Source organism: Pelophylax lessonae (assembly GCF_965119305.1).
Source record: "Pelophylax lessonae genome assembly, chromosome: 4".
In the NCBI taxonomy this organism is placed as follows: Eukaryota; Metazoa; Chordata; class Amphibia; order Anura; family Ranidae; genus Pelophylax; species Pelophylax lessonae.
The window spans coordinates 555051401-555074833 of record NC_138771.1 but is presented as its reverse complement, the minus strand read 5'-3'; the positions used below and the strand labels follow the sequence as shown (position 1 = coordinate 555074833).

The 23433-nt window shown below is 45.0% G+C and overlaps 1 protein-coding gene across 1 annotated transcript in view; it reads left to right on the top strand.

The window, feature by feature from the left end:
* Positions 1–22064, top strand: part of DBNL (drebrin like) — a 76623-nt gene extending 54559 nt beyond the window's left edge. Inside the window, exons 7-13 of the mRNA XM_082256926.1 lie at positions 587–738; positions 866–899; positions 11217–11307; positions 11413–11733; positions 11823–11905; positions 13729–13813; positions 21440–22064. Coding sequence (XP_082113052.1) covers positions 587–738; positions 866–899; positions 11217–11307; positions 11413–11733; positions 11823–11905; positions 13729–13813; positions 21440–21579 — 906 coding nt within the window. The 3' untranslated portion in view covers positions 21580–22064. The remainder of the gene's footprint in view (positions 1–586; positions 739–865; positions 900–11216; positions 11308–11412; positions 11734–11822; positions 11906–13728; positions 13814–21439) is intronic.
* Positions 22065–23433: the final 1369 nt, after the last annotated feature.

Here is a 23433-nt window from a genome sequence, read left to right as displayed (position 1 = left end):
CCGAGTACACCCTCCCTGTGCTAGCGCTGTTCCCAGCATGAGAGCACAAACCTTCTATATATTCTCCAGTTCTGAGCACCCCTCCCCGTCTGGGTTTTTCATCATCCACAGAGAGCTTTCCCATTAGTTTCTGTCCTGCGCACAATGTTATACGAGCAGAGAGGAAGTGCCCTACAGCAAAATGACAGAAATAAAGCTTTTTTTTCATAACAGGAAGTTGGGTGGAAATCTCTCTCTAATAGAGCCATGAATAGCCGTAAAAATCACAGGGGTTCTGTTCCTTCCTCACCCTAAAACTAAAAAAAAAAAAAAAAAAGTTGTAGCATGACCTTATACTGCCCCTGAAATGGTAAGCATTATCCATCTGGACATAAATGCATTAAAGCAGAACTCCAGTTAAAAAAAAAAAAAAACAGTTGCAGTTCGTCAAGCCCAAAAAAAACTTTTTTTCTTTTTGTTTTTCATTGCGCTACCATTGAAAGCTGAGAAACATATTGGCAACTTACCCTGGTGTGAAATTATCACCGTTTTTTTAAATTAAAAAATAAATGATTTGTCCTTACAATAAAACTTTCTCTATTAACAGAAAGATGAGGAGGAGCGCAGACTAGATGAACAAAAGAAGGCATCCTTTGAGAGGGAGCGACTGGAGAGGGAGCGTAAAGCGAGAGAGCAGAAAGAGGCCGAGGAGAGGGAGAAACGGTTCAAAGAGCGGGCCGGGGAAATTGATGCTCAGAGGTAAGTGAAGCCAGAGATGAGATGTTTCTTTTGTGACAAGTTGTACATAAATACACCTTCACCTTATCTGGATTCAAAGTGGCATTTTAGCCAATTAATCTGTGTTAACTGCTTTCTTTTCCTACAGGAGGTCACAGCAAGATGCAGAAAAACAAGAACGGGTGAGTAGAAAGGAATAATGCCTAGGCACACAAGTTTACATAATCCTTAGCTATATAAATGTAAATCGTTCAGGTTGGAGGATGGTGTTGGGGTAGAAGGTAATTAGAAATAAAAATACACACAAACCTCAGCAATACCTTTTTGACAACCCACCTAATATTGAGTAGATCTCACTTTTGCCACAAAAACAGCCCTGACTCAGAGGCATGGACACCACTAGACCTTGGAAGGTATGCTGTGGTATCTGGTAAAAAATCATCAATAGCAGATCCCTTAAGTCCTGCAAGTTGTGAGGTGGGGCCTCCATAGATTTGACCTATATTTCCATCACATTCCACAGATGCTCAATCAGATTGAGATCTGAAGAATTTGGAGTCCAAGTCAACACCTTGAACTCATAGTGTTCCTCCAATCATTCTTGAACCATTTTGACAGTGTGTCAGGGAGCATTATCCTGATGAGAGAGGTCATTGTAACCATGGAATAGAGTTTCCATGAAGGGGCGTACTTGATCAGCAACAATATTTAGATAAAGTGTATAGGGGTGCGCTAAACAACAATAAATCCAAACGTATGAATAAAAAATTAAAACATATATTAGAACATAAATATACAATGATGTTCGTGAATGATCAATAAGTGCATAAACACAAAAGTTCATAAGTGTCCATAGATGGGTGAGGATATTGAATGCAAATTGGTGAAAAACTATAACTTGATTCCACATCCAAAGTGTATCCACCACCAAGTGAAATTTCTCCTTACCGAATGGAAAAAGGGTAAGGTGCAAATATTAAACTCATGTGCTGAACAAAATTCAATCTCCGTAGTGAACAGACAATCACCTCGTGCAAAACACCTGGGTTGGCCTCTTACCAGATGGCAATCAGTATACGCTTGTATCTGCAAAGACACTGCCTTCCCCTTCTCTTAAGATCCGCAGAGTCTGTCACAACAGCTACACTGACGGTTTCAGCTCCACCATATAACAAAAGGAACAGAGGACTGATAGTGTATTACCCTTTTAAATTTATTAAAACAAGCGGTATTGCACTTACAATTTAGGATGTCTTGAAAATCAGCATAAGAAAAATAGTGCCAGAAATTCCTGAAGAGGCTTGCGTCCGGCTGCAGCACGGACCACAAGTATCTGTGTGACGTGTACGCCTCCTAATCTGACCGGTTTCATCCGATTTGGACTTCGACTGAGACAGGAGAATATGTAGATAGGTGGTACATGTCAAGTAATATTGCCATAAATGGCAGGACCCAAGGTTTTCCAGCAGAGCACTTCCCAAATCATCACTCTGCCTCCGCTGGCTTGCCTTCTTACCATAATGGTTTCTGGTGCCATTTCTTCAGGTAAGTAGCATAAATGCACCCGGCCATCCACATAATTTTTAAAGAAAATCTTATTCATCAGATCAGGCCACCTTCTTCCATTGTTCTGTGGTCCAGTTCTAAAGCTCACGTGCCCATTGTATGTACTTTTGGCTGAGGACACAGGTTACCATAGGCACCCTGAGCAGTTTGCAGTTATTCAACCCCATGCACAACAAATTGTTTTTTTCTGCTTTCAATACATCAACTTCAGGGGCAACAAGTTTACTTGCTGCCTAAAATATCCCACTGAATTTCAGATGCCATTGTAACAAGACGATAAATGTTATTCACTTAACCGGTTAGTGGTCACAAAGTTATGGCTGATCTGTGTGTATTCACATGATAAAAAAACTATGGCCTGGCCAGGTGTTAAAGGAAAAGTTTGGGGTAGATAAAAAACGAACATGCATACTCACCTTGATGCTGCAGCATCGGCCTAATGCTGTAGCTGTCGCCTGCTGGCTTCAGGCCCAAGAACTGAGTAATCGCGTGACTGCCAATCGCTCAGTTCTCATTGGGCTCTGAGCAGAGAGCGTTGTCTGTCACTGCAATCCGCTGTGCCCCTCCGGTGCTCGCTGGTGAAGGGGCAGGAGCAACTCGCTTTGGCTTTCAGTCGTGCTCTGAGAGCCGAAAGCAGCTGTTCATCAGGCAGCAGCTGGTCTAAACCCGGTAATATGGTCAGGATCCTTTCAAGGCCTGGAGTGGCTTTCTGACGTCCACTGACCGGCTTTGGCGTTCATGCCCACACTGGGAAATGACAGCTGGAGAATGCAGGTTAGAATCTGATTGTTGTGGCCCAATATAGACATTTCTCACAACAGTTGCGCTTTTAAATGATAAGGAGATAAACCAGTTTAGGTACAAGTAGACTTCTTTGGAAAATGGCCAATTTGAATCTAGGGACACTGATCAGTTTTTGTCCAGTTAAAAAAAGCAGAAGGAAAAATGCAACCTTTAACCATTTAAGGGCCAGAAGGTTTTACCCCCTTAATGACCAGGCCATTTTTTGTGATACGGCACTGCGTTACTTTAACTGACAATTGCGCAGTCGTGCGACGCTGTACCCAAATAAAATTGGTGTCTTTTTTCCCCCACAAATTGAGCTTACTTTTGGTGGTATTTGATCACCTCTGCAATTTTTTTTTTTTTTGCGCTATAAACAAAGAGCGACAAAAAAAACCTATTTTATCTTTCGGCTATAAAACATCCCCAATTAAAACTATTTTTTTTCATCATTTTAGGCCAATATGTATTCTGCTACATATTTTTGGTAAAAAAAAAATCACAATAAGTGTATATTGATTGGTTTGCACACAAGTTATTGGGTCTGCAAACTAGGGAAAAGATTTGTCATTTTTTATTTTTTCTCCTCAGTAATGGCAATCAGCAGTTTTTAGTGGGACTGCGACATTGCGGCAGACAGATTGGACATCTAACTGATACTTTTGGGGGAACTGGTGACATTACTACAGTAATCAGTGCTAAAAATATGCACTGTTACTGTACTAATGACACTGGCAGGGAAGGGGGTTAACACCAGGGGCGATCAAAGGGTTAAATGTGTGCCTAGGGGATGCCTTCTAACTGTGTGGGGGTTGTATTAACTGGATGAACAGAGACCTGTGTTCCTAAATAGGAGAAGCACAGGATGCCTGTGTTCATCACTGACCAAACAGCAGTCTGCCGTGTTGTCGCTTTTTTTTTTTTTTTTTTAAATCGTACCTTTTTTTCCTTTAAAAAAAAAAAAAAAGCCCCACTTCCATCCGAAACGGCGAGGTTTGTCATATCCTTTTTTGTATTGGCACCTGGGATACCAGTGTAGACAATCCCAGGAGTCAGTGGGCATACTCTGTGGCTAGCATTGCGTTATTTCTAAACCGGAAATAACGTGATGCTAGGCTCCATTGCTATGACCGTAATAAAGTCCCACTGCACATGCTCGAGATCAGGAGGTGCTTGCTGGGTAGCCAGCAGCACCCTATCCTGGAAGAGACTCTTAGTGGGCTTCAGATGCCCACATTTAGGATGGACACTTGCTGGTCCAGGAGGGTACAGTGAGTACCAATACTTTTAATAACATATGCCGATCTTTAATACATAATTGGCGACTATAACGGTGAGGTTAATAAAATAAAAATAAAAAACTGGAACTCCACTTTAAGGAAAATTTTCCAACATGTCCCTGACGTTGATCCAACAGTCAACTTCTGTCGGGTAGGGGGGCCAAACACTGATTGACATTTGACTGGTCCCAGCTGTACTGACGTCATTTCAATCAGTGTATGACCATCTTCACATTGAAAGGATGTAGTTCAGTGAAGACACATTAATAGATACTGTAGAAAGTGAAACTTCTAGAAGACCAGTGGCGGCAATGTGCTTAGACTGAAGACACTAGAGGAACAAGGAAAAGAGCTCAGAAAATACTTTTTTTTGTTTTCTCTTCCGTTCATTGACACACACGGCTCCAGAATCTTCTTGACAATTGGGTTATGCTTCCACCTACAGGAGTAGGACACTAGGCAGGAAAAAGCTTTACCATGCCTATGGGGAAGTCCCAGGGGGTATACTCCCACTTCCTGCTATAGACATTCAGTTTTTTTCTGCCTAGTCAGGAAGGAGTAAGGACCTAGTTCCTTGCTGGGATCTCTGGTCCCTGCTACATTTTTGTCTTTTTCTTTTTTTTTTGTAATTTTTCGGTTCCTGTGAGAACTACAATAAGTGAAAACGTATACCCACTGGGACTGCCCTACAGGCATGGTAAAGCTTTTTCCTGCCTAGTGTCCTACTCCTGTAGGGGGCAGCATAACCCAACTGTCAAGAAGATTCTGTAGCTGTGTCCGTCAATGAACATCAGAGAAAAGGATTTTACGGTAAGGCAAAAATCCAATTTCTCTTACGTCCTCCGACAGTCGCCGCCACTTCATAATCTTCACTAATGGGGTATTGACCTTTGCTCCATAGGAGTAGCTAGGCAACAAGATTTGTTAATATAAAAGCTTTTAGCATATCACACCCCTAGGGGGCGGTCCCCTCAGTCAATACCTCCCTGCTTCCTGCATTCTCAACTCAGTTTCTAATGCCTAGCTTAGGAGTAGCTTGGCTGATACTGTTCTGGGGCTCTGTCTCAGCTTTCTATTCTCATTTTTGATTTTATTTGAGTATTTTTCTCTTTCTTTTACTAGCTGTTATTTTTCTCAGCATTTAGTTTAGTTTCTTCGGATGAAGATGATTGTGCGGAGCTGGGTCTCGGACTGGCCACCCTGGTTCCCAGGGCTCAGGGCCAGGGGTTCCCCAGCCTGCCATCGAGCGTTCAGTCAGGTTTCCCTGGCATATTGAACGACCCATCCCTGTTCGCTGCAGGGATGCTGCCTGTGAGGTGGCTACCTCACTGGATGCCATTTGCGGTTTCGCACCGCAGTTCCACTGCGTCCTGGCTGCGACACTCCCTGTCCTCAGTACAGCGGTTTGGTCGCTAGAGAAGGCTCCCCACGCCATCCGGACTGGTAAGTACATTTCTATGTGGGGACCTGTCTGTTTGGGTGTCAGTCTGTGACTGTGTGACCCTGCATGTCTGTATATGTGCTGAGCTCCCTGTCAGATTCCTGTGTGGAATAGCTGCCTTTTCTGTGGGCTGCGGGGGGGGGGGCTCTCCCGATCTGCTATGTGTGCTGTGTGGGCAGACTGGGGTTAGACATGCTGTGCAGCGGCCGCTATTGCGGTCCGCCATTTTTTTGAGGCAAACTTGTGGTGTCCGGCCCTAAGTGAGTAGGGCGTGGTGTTTTGGCGCCAAACGCCGCCATTTTGATGGCGATCGATTTACAACCACATGTCGGCGCCATTTTGTAATTGCCCAAAAATTGCCTCAGCCGAGCGGCCATGTTTGTGTAGCCTGCATAGCTTTATAGGACGGTCATTCATTACATCACTTCCTTTTGCTCTGGGACAGCGATCGGTGGCAGCAGCCTGTGTGGCCTCTCCAGGTTTTTACTTCTCCTTGTCCTGTATTTCCCTGCTCAGTGTTCTTATCCCTGTGGGGGTCGATCTATGCAGTAGTGTGCGGTGGGCTACGCTCGCCGCTGTCTTAAGGGGACAGTACTCCTTTTTCCAATTGTTGCTGAGGCATGGATTCTCAGGATTGCAAGTTTCTTCCCACCTTGGTGGGGGGCCAAGGGGCTGCTGCATCCCCCGAGGGGGCTGATCTGGCTGCTATTGTGGCGAACTTGCTTCTCAGGTGCAAATGCTAATGGCTGACCGATCCGCAAAAGGGCCCAGATTGTCTATTTCCTCTGATTCAGAGGGCGATGGGGCTGCTATGGCTGGAGTGCCCTTCTCAGGGTCTCGTTCATCTGTGGACCTTGGGGGGTCTGAGGGGGAGGCTGAGGTAGAAGGGGTTGATAATTCTCCCCCTGGCTCGCCTGAAGAGCTTGCACTCATGGATGAGTTGGTTGCTTCTATCAAGGAAACACTGCATTTGCAGGATGAACCATGTCCTCCTGCTTTGCTGTCCTCTTATGGGACACAAAGGAAGCGCAAAACAGCGCAGGTTTTTCCCTGCCCTGCGGAATTTCAGCGCACTGTTGATGAGCAATGGCGGAATTTAAAGAAGCCATTTACTGTGCCAAGTAAGTTCAAGCTGCGTTATCCATTTACGCCCACCACTGATGAGCGTTGGTGTGTGCCGCCTCAGGTGGATCATGCGGTGGCGATTTTGAACAAATCTACCGCGATTCCTGCTGAGGATACCCCGGTGTTCCGGGACCCTACGGACAGGAGATTGGAGTCTCTTGCCCGTCATGCTTATACGGTTGCCGGTTCTATGCTGAAGCCTATTTTTGCTTCCATTTTGGCAGCCCAGGCTATTGTGGATTGGACGCAGGTGCTCAGGCGCACCCTGGTGGCTGACTCTGCTCCGCCGACAACATTGGCTATGGTGGATCAAATTCATCAGGGTGTCATGTATTTTTGTGATGCCGACTTGGATTTAGTCCCTTTTGGCTGCACGCCTCTCTAGTGTGGTGGTTTTGCACCGTCGCCTGATCTGGCTGAAATGCTGGTCGGTTGACCAATCATCTCGCAAGACTTTAGCTAATTTGCCCTATGCGGGATCTCGCCTTTTTGGCGAGTCTTTGGATACGCTGATAAAGGGGATCTCCGGGGGTAAGAGTTCTCTCCCAATCTCACAAGAATAAGTTTGTTCGCGGTAAGAAGAATACCTCGTTTAGGCCCTCTCAGGGGTCCTTTCGTGCCTTTCGGTCGCAATACAAGGGCAAGCCCTTCAAGGGCCAAGGCTCCCAGAAGAAGCCGTGGGCAGGTAAGCAGAAGTCCGGCCAGTCCGGGTCCGCTGCCCATGCCAATTCGGCCTGAAGGGGCGCCCTCACCCGGTTCTGGGGTGGGGGGACGTTTGCTCGGTTTTCTTCAACCCTGGCTGGCCCGCATTCGGGACAGGTGGGTTCAGGAAATCGTTCGATCTGGATACAAGATCGAGTTTCTCTCTCGGCTGGCGAGCAGATTTTTTCCCTCAAATCTTCAGCTGTCTCCGGAGCGTTTGCAGGATCTGCACCTGGCGGTGCGGGATCTGCGGGCCCAGGGAGTGGTGGTTCCGGTGCCTCATCGGGACAGATTTCGGGGGTTCTACTCCAATCTGTTCACTGTGCCCAGAAAGGAGGGCAAAGTGCGTCCGATTCTGGACTTGAAAGCTCTGAACCGCTTTGTGCGGGTTCGCAAGTTCCGCATGGAATCCCTGCGCTCAGTGGTGGCTGCCCTGGTTCCGGGGGAATTCATGGCCTCCATCGATCTGAAGGATGCGTACCTACACATCCCCATTTTCGAGGGTCACCAGAGGTACCTTCGATTCGCCATTGTGGAGGATCATTACCAATTTGTGGCGTTACCCTTTGGTCTCGCTTCGGCTCCGCGGGTTTTCACCAAGGTGCTTGCGCCGGTTCTTGCTTTGTTGAGAGCCCGGGGCATCTCTGTCTTTGGGTATCTAGACGATATCTTGATTCGGTCTGCGACCAGTCAGGGCCTGGTGAACGACCTGTCCGTCACGATGCACACTCTGCAGGAGTTCGGTTGGACGATCAATCTTCCAAAGTTGACGCTGTGTCCGTCGGTTCGTCTTCCCTACCTGGGGATGATCCTGGACTCTGTTCAAGCGAAGGTCTTCCTGCCGGAAGACAAGCTCCGGACACTTCAGAACGAAGTCAGGTCCCTCAGGGACACTCAGTGCTCGTCTATCCGGACGTGTATGAGGTGTCTGGGATTGATGGTCTCGGCTTTCGAGGCGATTCCCTTCGCCCAGTTTCACACACGGGATCTTCAGGCGGAGATCCTGTCCAAGTGGGACGGGCGTCCGCAATCTCTGGATCTGCGGATTTCGTTGAGCCGCCTCACCCGAAGGGGTCTTTTGTGGTGGCTCCAGTCCCCGGCGGTGTCGGGGGGCAAGTTCTTTCGTCCTTTGTCATGGACGGTGATCACCACGGATGCCAGCCTGTCAGGCTGGGGTGGTGTTCTGGGCGTTCTGTCCGCCCAGGGAACTTGGTCGGGGGAGGAATCCTCCCTTCCGATCAACATTCTGGAATTGCGAGCAATAAATCTCTGTCTTCTGCGTTGGACGGACAGGCTTCAGGGCCGTCCGGTTCGGGTGCAGACGGACAATGCCACAGCGGTGGCCTACATCAACCACCAAGGGGGCACCAGGAGTGCCCGAGCGGCTCGGGAAGTAGCCGACATTATGTCTTGGGCCGAGACGCACATCCCGGCGATAACGGCAGTTCACATTCCGGGAGTGGAGAACTGGCAGGCGGATTATCTGAGTCGCCTGGCCCTGGACCAGGGAGAATGGTCCCTTCACCCGGATGTCTTTCAGATGTTGTGCGCGAAGTGGGGTTCCCCAGATGTGGACCTGTTCGCGTCTCGTCTAAAGACGTGGAAGGTGGAAAGGTTCGTAGCAAGGACGCACGATCCTCGGGCAGACGCCTCGGACGCGTTAGTGGCGCCCTGGCATCAGTATCGTCTAATGTATGCCTTTCCACCGATTCAGCTGCTGTCCAGGCTCCTTCGCAGGTTGGCCTCGGAACCGCACACGGTGTTTCTGGTGGCGCCAGACTGGCCTCGCCGGTCTTGGTACGCAGACCTCGTCTCCATCGCTCCGTGGCGTCTACCTCTTCGAGAAGATCTCCTGTCTCAAGGACCGATATTCCATCCTGCTTTACAGTCGCTGGCTTTAACGGCCTGGCTGTTGAAAGCCAGGTCCTGAAGGATAGGGGTCTCTCCCCTGAGGTCATTCCCACTTTGATCAAGGCTAGGAAGGCCTCTTCGGGGAAGATTTACTACCGTACTTGGAAGGCGTATTTTGCCTGGTGTGAGTCCAGGGGGTACTCCCCTCACTCATACTCTGTATCGAGAGTGTAGGCCTTCCTTCAAACGGGCGTGGACCAGCGTTTGGCGTTGGCCACGATTAAGGGTCAGATTTCTGTGCTGGCCGTTCTCTTTCAACGCCCTGTGGCGTCTAATTCTTTGGTTAGCACCTTTGTTCAAGGGGTGCGGCACTTGGCCCCTCCTCGGAGGGATCCTTTACCTCCATGGGACTTGAACCTTGTTCTGTCTGTGTTACAGCATGCTCCCTTTGAAAAGATCAGGGAGATCTCGTTGTCTCTGTTGTCCAAGAAGGTTGCCTTTTTGGTAGCGATCACTTCGGCTCGCAGGGTGTCGGAGCTGGCGGCCTTGTCCTGCAGCTCTCCCTACTTGGTGATTCACTTGGATAAGGTACGACCTAACCCTTCTTTTCTTCCGAAGAGGATCTCGGAATTTCACCTCAATGAGGATATTGTCTTGCCTTCGCTTTGCGCAAAGCCTAAGCATCCAAAGGAGGTGGCTTTGCATTCCTTGGCTGTTGTTCGGGCGATCAGGGTTTACCTGTCATCGACGAAATCCTTTCGCAAGACGGATTCTCTATTTGTCCTTCCAGAGGGTCCTCGGAAGGGCATGGCAGCGTCGGCTGTGACCATCGCCAAGTGGATCAGACAGACCATTGTGCAAGCCTATGCTTTGAAGGGGAAGGTTCCTCCTTTCCCTGTGAAGGCGCACTCTACCAGGTCTCTGAGTACGTCTTGGGCCTATCGTCATCAGGCTTCTGTGGCCCAGGTGTGTAAGGCGGCGACTTGGTCGTCCGTTCACACCTTCTCAAAATTTTACAAAGTGGATGTTCAGGCATCGGCAGATGCCTCCTTTGGCCGTAAAGTTCTTAGTGCGGCAGTGCCTTAGGGTCCCTTGTTTGGGTCCTTGGCTGTTGGGGTGTTTTTACCCCTAGGTTACTTGTTCTTTCCTGGGTTGTTGCTCCTGTTGAGCACGTTTTTTCCTGTTGCCCAGTTAGTTCTCTTACTTTGGTAAGGTTCCTTTCTCTGATGTGGGTACTGCATTGCTTTAGGCGCGGCTGCGTTTTTCCCACCCCTCATGTCTACACTGCTCTGGGACGTCCCCATTAGTGAAGATTATGAACTGGCGGCGACTGTCGGAGGACGTAAGAGAAAACTGAATTTTTGTAAAATCTTACCGTAAAATTCCTTTCTCTGAGTCCTCCGACAGTCGCCGCCCCCGCCCCTCTTTTGGGGTTTGTTTATGTACTCTACTGCTATGCTACTGAAACTGAGTTGAGCATGCAGGAAGCAGGGAGGTGTTGACTGAGGGGACCGCCCCCTAGGGGTGTGATATGCTAAAAGCTTTTATATTAACAAATCTTGTTGCCTAGCTACTCCTACAGAGCAAAGGTCAATACCCCATTAGTGAAGATTATGAAGTGGCGGCGACTGTCGGAGGACTCAGAGAAAGGAATTTTACGGTAAGATTTTACAAAAATTCAGTTTTTTTGTTTTTTTTTTTTTCTTCTTTACGAATTTTAGCTTTCAACATTTTAATCTCTTGCCCAGGGTGCTGCTTCCCAGCGAACAGTTAGTGCCCGAGAAATGTTTATGCAGAAGGAACGTGCACTCCCTAACGCTGCCCCAGTGAGTGCACAGCCTGGTAAGTCTAAATGGCTGTATGTTGGTGGCGTCTTTCCAAGCTCATTCTGTGTTTTCTGTGACATCACACAGTGTGTCTTTTCTGTTTCATGTCGTCTGTCTACAGGAAAGCTGCGCAGTCCCTTCCTCCAGAAGTCAACCAGTCAGCCTGAGCCTGAGTCTCCTCCATCATCCCCTGTAAAACTGGCTCAGGAACCCCCTGCATCACCCGTGTATCGTGATAAGGAACCCCCTGCATCACCCGTGTATCGTGATAAGGAACCCCCTGCATCACCTGTGTATCGTGATAAGGAACCCCCTGCATCACCCGTGTATCGTAATAAGGAACCCCCTGCATCCCCTGTGTATCGTGATCATCAGACACCCCCAGAGTCTCCTCCTTCCCCTGTGTCTCATCCTCCTCCAGTACCCACTCTCAATGTAAAAGGTACAGAGAACAGCACTAGTGGCACTAGACATAAGACCGCTTTTAGGTTCTGGAAATAATTATTCTGGTATCCTTTTTATTCTTTGCAGAACAAGTCCCTGCTCACCAACAGCAGGAAGAGGATATATACCAGGAGCCACAGGAAGATAATGTTTATGAAGCACCACCCCAGGTAAGTGGGAGGTAGGGCTTGTTCTGTGTAATATGAGTAAACTCCTCTCTGGCTTTGGTGTTGGGACAGTTCCTTGTATCCGTGTGTTGTACAGAATTCTACACAGAACTCTGCTGAGCAAGGTGAGGTTTGTATCCATGCTAAGAAGGCAAGAGGTACTGTGAGACACTGATATGAATATAACAAGTTTAATAAGGAAGTGAATACAAAGGAAGTAAAGACATAAATACACAGCAAGCAATGGTGACAATGCACAAATGAGCCCAGAAAGAAAAAAAAGGGAATTGAATAAGATGAACATAAAGATAGCATAAGGCAGCATTCTATGTACAACATTATAAATTGGGAAAATAAGCTAGCTACATAAGTGAATTCACTGATTGCAAGCAACAACGGGCTTTCATTGCTGATCTTCTTTTTTTTTTCCAATAACCCGGCTGTCCTGTTTGGCTGTCCTGCTGACCGCCTTTTTTTTTTTTTTTTTTTTTTTTATATAACATTTTGAGTCACTAACTGAACAGTATGCAGATAGAGACCTCTGACTCCAAATTTTTCCAGCCTCAAATCTGATTTCCATGTTTCCTGTAACTTTAAACAATTTCCTTCAGTAAGTGCTGCGGTGTCCCCAAACCTTGTGTAAACTGCATGAAGCTTCAGCTACATACAGTACACTGTGCTGAGTTCTGGCTGTGAGACAGAGACTTCCCATCTCTTACCTGGCTAACCTGCGCTCAGCCATTCATAAGCAGATTTGTATTCTGTGAATGAATACATAGATTCCCCTCATTAGCCAAGTCGGAGTGTGACAGCAGCCTGCCCCTCTGACCCAGCCAATCAAAGAAATCTATGTATTCATTCGCAGAATACAAAGTTTCCTATGAATGGCTGAGCATGGCTCAGACTGACTCTGCATTGTTCTGGGTGTGAGATGGGAAGTCTAGGTCTCACAGCCAGAAACCCAGCACTGTGTACTGTATGTAGTTGAAGCTTCATGCACAATTTATACAGCATTTGGAGATACTGCAGCACTTTGGACCAACTTGGTACAAATGAATAATTTAAAGTCGCATGAACCATGGAAATCAGCTTTGATACTTGTTCAGTTTTAACCCACTGTCTTAAATACAAGTCAAATAGTCAGCCATCATTCCCAGTAGGTCAGCAATGGCTGTATGCTTATAATATTGAATGCTGGGCAAGATGCATAGATGGCTAGATGCAGAGGGCACAGTCAGGATGTCAGCAGAATGTCATGAAGGCTATGAGGATTGATGCCATGAGAGGTGGAGCTTAATCTCTCCATGGGCCGATGTAAAGGCCCCATGTACAGCTTGGGTCTGGGATTCAAGGGGGCTCTACAGTGCTCTATGTAAAAAACGTGCACAGGTGCCTCCTGTTTAGCACTGCTATGATCAAAATATTTGGCCTATTTTAGTTTACCCAAAGTTAATTATACAGAGCCTTTCAGTTGGCTTATGGAGTCTCCCTGAACCCTGGCAGGAAGATTGTCTTTCTCCCACATAGTGCAGGCAAAACATGCTGCCATGCTCTGATTTTCTTTAAATTCACTTGAATTCCCATAGTTAATCCAGCAGTGGGTTATTTATGACTCTTCCTAATATAAAGCATCAAAGTTATGGCTACAGGATCTTTCCACTGGGGTGATGAGACCTTGATGAAAAATGCCAGATAATCTATTGGTGCCAAATGCACCAAAAAATGATGCACTTAAGCATTAAACAACGCACAGACTAACCAAATGTAGTTGAAGTAATTTATGCATAAAATTAAGTTGCTGAGTAATATTTCCTTTGTTACATCAGGATCAGCAGGAGGAGCCGGTTTATGAAACAGGAGTAGATGAAGACCAGGGACTGTGTGCACGAGCGCTCTACGACTACCAAGCTGGTGGGTGTATAGGACAATAAAGATTTGTGGTTATTGCATAAGCAGTGCTGGACATAGCCCAGTAGTCAGTGCACCTGACACTTTAGTGAGACCAGTTCATGGGGGTGTCTTAAAAAAAAAAAAAAACTGCATTTTCAGTGCCATTTCTTTAGACAAGGCCGATTTCATAATAAATTAAAAAAAAGTGTCTTCTTAACGTGCATTTGCCAAGCTTTTAAAATGTGTGAATGCTATGAAATGGCACCTCTTTCCAATGTGGCAGGATCAGATGGCTCAGGCCTTTTTAGGTGGTTCATCTCATGAAACCAGAAGCACAAGGAACTGTACAATCCTATTTTTTTTTTCCACTTTAGAAAGACAGTAATTATCTGTAAAGAATTCTGAGGAGATTTACATTTCATCACAGATTTGGCTCAGGTGTCATCAACTAGAAAAGTGTAAAAGCTAAATTTAAAAAAAAAAATGTAAGCGGAACTGTTAGATAACAACCGTGCTGTCAAGGTTACAGGCAAGAAGAATAAAGGCTTTGTTATTTGACAGTTTTGTGAGTGCTGTGTTGCAGCATCCCAGAGAGAATATTTTATGTCAGCACTTGGCTCATGCTGGAGGTAACATGGTTTATGTAGGGTTACAGACAGAACAGTAGCTCAGAGGGATAACATATAAATGAATTCACAATAAGCTATCCTTTGCAAATATGTTTTTGCACTATTATAACCATGTGAGTGGTATTTAGAGACTTCTGATCTTATCTAAAATGATATATATATAGATATATATATTACACACACTATATTACCAAAAGTATTGGGACACCTACCTTTACACGCACATGAACTTTAATGGCATCCCAGTCTTAGTCCTTAGGGTTCAAGATTGACTTTGCCGACCCTTGCAGCTATAACAGCTTCAACTCTTCTGGGAAGGGTCCACACGGTTTAGGATTGTGTCTATGAGAATGTTTAACCATTCTTCCAAAAGCGCATTTGTGAGGTCAGGCACTGATGTGGACAGGAAGTCCTGGCTATATGCACAACTTCTTCTGCAGACAACATCCCCTCATCAAATCAACTCTCTCAAAGAATGGTCTAAAGACCTCCCTGGTGCTGATCTACCCAACTTACTACTTCAAGGCTACTGCCTAATCCGTAAACTGGTAATTAATGAAAACTTGACAGGAGACACAGTTTAAACTGCTGCAAAAGGCCTATATACCCGCCTATATGGACTCGACTAATCCACGATCTGCTATGTGCCTCTGGTGTAACTTGAGTCACCCGACTCTCATGCACTGCCTCTGGAACTGCTGTGTGACTCGTTCCTTTTGGGTTTAAGTCCTGGGATACGCACAAAATGTCACATCTACCCGTCTACCTACTGACTCTGCTTTGCCTGTTCAGCTATGTCCCTCATGGGGGACCCAAGTTCTTCCCCGAGAGTACATCACCTACCTCTGTGGGTCAATATTTGCTTATTAACGGCCCAAAGGGCTATCCTAAGGGCCTGGGATATCACCTTCACCCCCTCTCTCTGCACTGTGATACATGGACTTAAGTCACTTTTTACTTGGAAAAATTGAACACCATGATTCAGAACTTTACCTCCACAAAGCATTTTTTCACATGATGGAACTCCTTCATTGAGTATGCTTTCACCACCTCAGAGATAACTCAACTTATGGTGTCATTCCAGTTCACTGAATGGTACATCAAGGCAAACTTATCAAACTCCTAAGGAAAACTAAAGCTCTTGCAGATGGAAGACACTATTGGATCTTTGCCCCCCCCCCCCCCCCCCAACACCTGTGATGTCACTGCCACTTTGGTAGATTATTCTAGGTTTTTTTTTTTTTCTTTCTTTTCTTGATTTTCTTTCAGGGCTGTTTCAGTATTCCTCTACCTTCTGATCTCAGAGGACTATTGTCAGCCTTCTTCCGTAAATCTCTAGCTTAGTACCATCTGCTTCATGTGATCAGATTTGTTCTGGTCTTATGCTGCAGACCCCTCAGGGCAGGTAATGTCCAGGCATTCTTTGATTTTATTGGATGTTCTTTTAATTTTTAATGCTTGATTTTGTTCGCCACCGCATCTTCTCACTGGGGTACCGGTCGTGACCATACAGATTGTTGTCTCTTATTTTACTGGAAAGCTTGTAACAACAATGACCTTACTGCTTGTCTATGATCCTTCCTCTTCTTTTCTTACTGTATTGTCGATATAAGTTTTTGAATAAAAGTTTATTAAAAAAAAAAAGGAAGGCCTTGCTCTCACAGTCTGCGCTTTAATTCATCCCAAAGGTGTTGTTCTGGGTTGATGTCAGTCAAGTCCCCCTACCCAAAACTTGCTTATCCATGTCTTTATTGCTTGCTTTGTACACTGGTCCAAATCATTTGGTGGAGCGGGATTATGGTGTGAGGTTGTTTTTCAGTGTTTAGGCTTGGTCCCTTAGTTCCAGTGAAGGGAAGTTGTCAGCATACCAAGACCTTTTGGACAATTTCATGCTCCCAACTTTGTGGCAACAGTTTGGGGTTGGCCCCTTCCTGTTCCAACATGACTGCACAGTAGTTCACAAAGTAAGGTCCATAAAGACATGGATGAGCGAGTTTGGGATGGAGGAACTTGACTGGCCTGCACAGAGTCCTGCCCTCAACTTGATAGAACACCTTTGGGATGAATTAGAGCGCAGACTGCGAGCCAGTTCTTCTCTCCAGCATCAGTGCCTGACCTCACAAATGCACTGCTTGAAAAATGGTTAAACATTCCCATAGACACACTCCTAAACCTTGTGGACCGCCTTCCTGTAGGGGTTGCAGTTGTTATAGCTGCAAAGAGTGGGCCAACTCAATATTGAACCCTACGGACTAAGACTGGGATGCCATTAAAGTTCATGTGCACGTAAAGGCAGGCGCCCCAATACTTTTGGTAATTTAGTGTATATTGGGACCTGGGGAATCATTCGCTCTTGTGGTAGATGCATTTATACAGTGAATCTATGGCAGACAGGAACTATATCTAAGGGCCTGGTAACCCACTTTTATTAAAATGGCAGAAAGCAAAACTGTCCAATATAAAGTTTCCCACACAGGATCTTCTCCAGCTTCAGCAGGATACAAACACTGGAAAATGCCAAGCCACCTGGCTCAGAATCTCTCTGTTTCAACTGCAGTGCAACGCTGTACCTCTTACCAGTCTCTGACTGTTGTCCAGCTCTCCAGGATACTTGACTCTCTAGCCTTTTAGTCGCAGCACCCTTCTGCACAGCCCACCTCTGGCTTATGGATTGGGGTTCTCCTGACACCCCGACGGGAGCCGACCTGACTCCTGGAACGAGTTTTGCTGCCCTTCCATCTCCCACACTGGGAGGGGTTTCCAAACTAGAAGCTCTGAGCTATCCTCAGACCTGAGTTATAGAACGACCCTGCACACTTGTGTACTGCTACTTGTGTAGCCAGTTTGCAGGCGTCTAGCAAAGCTCGGACATAGGAATGAATGTTCCGATCCAAAGCTACACAATCTAGAGACAGCCAAATACACAGCTTTCTCTGCCCAGAAACCCTAGTCTGGATTGATGCATTTACCCTAACTGCTAATTCTGTATCACATTTTCCTATATTCTCAAAGTCACAGGGCCTAAAATAATACAGCAATTACCTGTTGATCCTGCCTATTCCTTGTTTATGAATTAAATTCTGGTATTGGGCAGGCAACGCTACACATCCTTCCTTTTAAATGGATGCAGTGCCTTGCAAAAGTATTCACCCCCCCCCCCCCCCTTGACTTTTTACCTATTTTGTTACATTACAACCTTAAGTTCAATGTTTTGTTAATGTGAATTTTATGTGATGGATCAGAACACAATAGTCTAAGTTGGTAAAGTGAAATGAGAAAAATATATACTTAAAACTATTTTTTAGAAATAGAAAACCGAAAATTGGCACGTGTGTATGTATTCACCCCCTTTGTTATGAAGCCTATAAAAAGCTCTATGTGACTTCTGAAGGTAATTGGTTGCACCAATTAGTGAAATGAAGTCCAACTGTGTGCAATCTAAGTGTCACGTGATCTGTCATTACATATACACACCTTTTTTTTTGAAAGGCCCCAGAGGCTGCAACACCTAAGCAAGAGGCACCATTAACCAAACACTGCCATGAATACCAAGAAACTCTCCAAACAAGTAAGGGACAATGTTGAGAAGTACATGTCAGGGTTAGGTTATAAAAAAAAAAAAATTCCAAATCTGATGATCCCCAGGAGCACCATGAAATCGATCATAACCAAATGGAAAGAACATGGCACAACAGCAAACCTGCCAAGAGACAACCGCCCACCACAACTCAGGGACCGGGCAAGGAGGGCATTAATCAGAGGGACAGCACAGAGACCTAAGGTAACCCTGGAGGAGCTGCATAGTTCCACAGCAGAGACTGGAGTATCTGTACACAGGACGACAATAAGCCGCACGCTCCATAGAGTTGGGCTTTATTGCAGAGTGGCCAGAAGAAAGCCATTACTTTCAGCAAAAAACAAAATGGCACGTTTTGAGTTTGTGAAAAGGCATGTGGGAGACTCCCAAAATGTATAGAGGAAGGTACTCTGGTCTGATGAGACTAAAATTGAACTTTTTTCGGCCATCAAAGAAAACGCTTTGTCTGGCGCAAACCCAACACATCACATCACCCAAAGAACACCATCCCCACAGTGAAAGATGGTGGTGGCAGCATCATGCTGTGGGGAAGTTTTTCATAAGCCGGGACTGGGAAAGTGGTCAGAGTTGAGGGAAAGATGGATGGTGCTAGGTACAGGGATATTCTTGAGCAAAACCTGTACCACTCTGTGCGTGTTTTGAGGCTAGGACGGAGGTTCACCTTCCAGCAGGACAATGACCCCAAACACACTGCTAAAGCAACACTTGAGTGGTTTAACCACTTAAGCCCCGGAAGATTTTACCCCCATTCCGACCAGGGGGTATTTTGCGATTCGGCACTGCGTGACTTTAACGGACAATTGCGCGGTCGTGCGACGCTGTACCTAAACGAATTTGGCGTCCTTTTTTTCCCACAAACAGAGCTTTCTTTTGGTGGTATTTGATCACCTGTGCGATTTTTTGATCACGCGCTATAAACAAAAAAAGAGCGTCAATTTTGCAAAAATAGCAATATTTTTCACATTTTTTTATATGAAATTCCCCCAAAAAAAATTTTAAAAATCAAAATTTTTTTACTTTTTCGGCCAATTTGTTTTATGCTACCTATGTTTGGTAAAAAAAAATCGCAAAAAGCGTATTTTGATTGGTTTGCGCAAAAGTTATCGCGTTTACTAACAAAGGGAAAGATTTCTGTCATTTTTTGTTGTTTTTTTTTTTTAACGTGTAATGGCGGCGATCTGCGATTTTTTTTTTTTTTTTTTTTTTTTTTTTTTTTTTTTTTTTGCGGTACTGCGACATTGGGGCGGACAGATCGGACCCTTGACTGACATTTTTGACACTTTTGGGGTTACCAGTGACATTTCTACAGTAATCAGTGCTATATATATGCACTGTTACTGTAAAAATACACTGGTAGTGAAGGGGTTAACTTTATTTGGGAGGGAGGGGCTGTGTGTATCCCTAGGGGCGTGCTTTCTACTGTGATTGGCTGGGGCTTGAGCTGTATGGACCCTGATCAACGGATCTACATACTAGATCCGAGTGATCAGTATCCTAACAGCAAGGAGAATGACAGGCAGCTTGTTTACACAAGCTGCCTGACATTCTCCCTCTCCCCCGCCGATCGCCGAGTGACCGGCGGACATCGGGTCCGCCGGTCACACGCGCGGGGGGGTCCGTGACCACGTGGGAGCGGGAGCGCGCCTCCGGGGGCGCGCGCTCGCTCCCTAGACCCTCACAAGCTAGTGACGTAGCCCTACGTCACTTTGCCTGTGAGGGGCTGACTGCCGACGTAGATCGGCGTTAGGCAGTCGGCAAGTGGTTAAGGGGAAACATGTATATGTGTTGGAATGGCCTAGTCAAAGGCCAGACCTCAATCCAATAGAAAATCTGTGGTCAGACTTAAGCTGGGTACACAGTATACAACCTTTGTTGGTAGATTTACCTTCAACTATGTAGTGCAGGGGCCGGCCTGATTACATTCAAATTGAAAGTGTTCAGGTCTGACCTCATATTATATGGTTTTGGTAAGTCTAAAGGAAAAAAATCTAAAGAAAATTGTATAGTGTGTATCCAGCTTTAGATTGCTGTTCACAAGCGCAAACCATCCAACTTGAAGGAGCTGGAGCAGTTTTGCAAGGAGGAATAGGCAAAAATCCCAGTGAGAATATGTGGCAAGCTCATAGAGACTTATCCAAAGCGACTTGGAGCTGTGATTGCCGCAAAAGGTGGCTCTACAAAGTATTGACTTTAGGGGGGTGAATAGTTATGCACATTTACTTTTTTTCTGCTATTTTGTCCTATTTGTTTGCTTCACAAATCCTCAAACAATCAATGTTAATTCCAGGTTGTGAGGCAACAAAACATGAAAAATGCTGGGGGGGGGGGGGGGGGGGAATACTTTTGCAAGGCACTGTAATTCCCAGTGTTGGCATTTAGGAATTTTCCCTACCTCATCATGTACGCACATATGCTGTAATTCTGGAGGAAGCTTTACCAATGTTCATCCTGGACTCACCCTTAAAGCTCATTGCTCCTCTTTGCCTCAATTTGGCTTTTAGGAGAGATTCTTAAATCTACTCTGCTGGAGTCCCTAGATTAGATGAGTCCCCTTTACAGAACAAATAAAAGATGAACTGCCACTGTACACCCCCCCCCCCCCCCAGTCCCAGCTGTACTTACCTGTTTGTGTTTTGAGCATGCCCACGCAGCCAATGTGGCAATCTACCACTGCAAAGTTAGATTTGGTCTAATTCCAGGAGTTTAGTTTTAAGGAATGACCTTGTTGAGCTGCTGGTAGTAGAGAGCCCTAGATATATTATACTTGGATCAGACTAAGTGTCTGCGTTATCATTGTCCAAAATAAATAGCAGAACTTGGTCCTAATCCAAACAGACCACAAGCTACTGTGTGGTTTTGTGAGAAGCATATCTTAGAACTCCATGGAAAATGGAAAAACATTATATACTTTAATGCATAAACTATTCTGTTAGCACGTGATCAGATTTTTTATAAGGGTTTCTACTTGTTAAAGGCATAAAAAAAAAGTTTGCTAGTCCTTTAGAGCTTACTTTATCATATAAAGTTAATAAAGGGAGATTCCAGAGGTGAGTCACATTCATAACCACAGCAGAGGCAGCATTTGTAAATGCAGCAAAAAAATCCTGCCACTGAAGTTCCTGACATATGCTAGACAGCTGAGGCCTTCTGAATAAAAAGTGTGCAGATAAGAACATTTCTTCTTACTAGTAGCAACCAATCGGCGTCCAACTATCAATCTAGAGTCTGTTGTTTGAAAACGATACACGTATTCTGATTGGTTGCTGTGGTTGATGAGAATACTTCTTGTTGGCGTATTTTTTAAACATACGTCCCTGTATTTAACTTTTGGGCAGTTATTAGTTTCACAGTAGATAACCTCTTTAACACAAAACAGTTTTGGCTTATGGTAGGCTTTATCTGTCCCTGTCTTCCATCCAGCTGATGACACAGAGATCTCCTTCGATCCGGATGACCTGATCACACACATCGAGAGGATTGATGATGGATGGTGGCGTGGATATGGTCCTAGTGGGCACTATGGCATGTTTCCTGCCAATTATGTTGAACTGCTGGAGTGAGCGACCATTGAGAACCCTGTTGGTTGAAAGTGAGATCTTACAATAAGAGAGGCTCCTACTGCACTGATAGTTATATTACCATGGGCTGTAACCACAAAAAACACCCAATGTACTTAATGAAATGCTCTGTTTAACTGTGACACAGATTGCTGATTCCACTATTCATTACACACAGCCTTGTTCTTAGTCGCTTTTTTCAGTTCCTGAATTAATATGGACCAACGATTATGACCAAAGTAGGCTGCTCATTATAATCACAGTGGCTATGGTACTTTACTTTCCATGACCTAGTCTATATGGACAGGCCTGCCTATACCGAACGCTGTGTTTTTATTCAGTCACATTAAATGTGTAATTCCACCTCTTTGGCAAATCTATTTTAAAGTATGGCTGCACATTAATTTACTTTTGTAAATGGCATTCATTACCTTAAGATTTTAGAGTTTTCATTATTCCCAATGGCAAGTAATCAAGCTGCAATTGTCCCTATGCAAAGATTCTTATAACCATAGAAAGACCCTACGACATCCAGCAAGATTTTATTTTATTTTTCCTCATTAGATAAAGTGGGTATATTTCAGGCGTAATGGAACAAAATTCTGTAGGTAATAAATGCTATAGAACAGAACTTCCAGCATCAGATTTGTCAGAAAGATGGAACTTCCCTTTAAGGAAATTCTTCCACAATCCATTTCCTTCCTCAATGTAATCCTGGTTACTAGCACCCACATCTGTACATCCTATGTGTGTGTTCTCCCCATTCCATTCATTCCCTTTCCACACATACATTTCCTTTTTATCTTTATGCAGAACAAATGTAAAGTCTGATGATTGTTCCTTTGACTCTTCCCATTATTGATACAACATTCCATTTCACAATTCATTCTTTAAAGCTATCACTTGCCTTGGCTATCCATTCTGCTAACACTATGATGGCCAGACAACGGATACATTTTTTTTTTTTTTTACTCTAAAACCATCCACAAGGTTAATGGGACAAAGTGACCCTATCAAAAACAGTCATTTTGTATGGTAATGCATATTAGTAATAGAAGAGTCACTTCTCCCTGGCTGCTTCAGGTAATTACCCATTTGGATGGGTCAAAACCTGTATCCCTCACTACACGCAATGGTTTCTCTTTCCACTTCTTACATCCTATAGGAACGTACAAGTTGGCAGGGGAAACCACAATGTGTTGAGGGAGGGGGGGCCAGATATTGTACATGTGGTAGTGTAAAATAGTTGCAGTGGCTGGCGAGAAGAGAAGAAGCTGAGTTTCTGGAAAGGTAAGTAATAGTGACTCTTCTATTTCAGGCACGTTTACTATGCAGTGTGACTTTTGTACCAACAGGGTCATTTTAATATGATCTTTCTCCATTTTTAGTAAGTAAAAGTCCTTCCTAAGAGCAGGTCTCGTAAGATGGTTCATACTATTTTTATTAAGCGAAATGGAGGATTTGGGAGAAAGGGACCTTTTCAAAATGGGGCCCTCCACCGTGATTGACTGGTACCACATTCCTTTGAATACAATTTTGAAAAACTGAGAACCCCGACACAAGAAATATATATGGGATTTCTCCTGTACCACACCTAATTTAAAAAAAAAAAATTAAAATGCATTGCATATAGAGGTACATCTATACAAAATACAAATGTTACATGGTGCAGCTATCAAGGAGAAATCTAATTCATGGTGTTCTCTCCAGTTATGATATATTTAAGGGGTATGTATTGATAGCTTCTTAAACTCGTTTTTACAGGACAACTGCCCATTTTTTCAGGAAGAAAGCAATACATATTTTTCTGGGAAAAAAAAATACATCGGAGCATTAGAAATGATAAATATATGAATC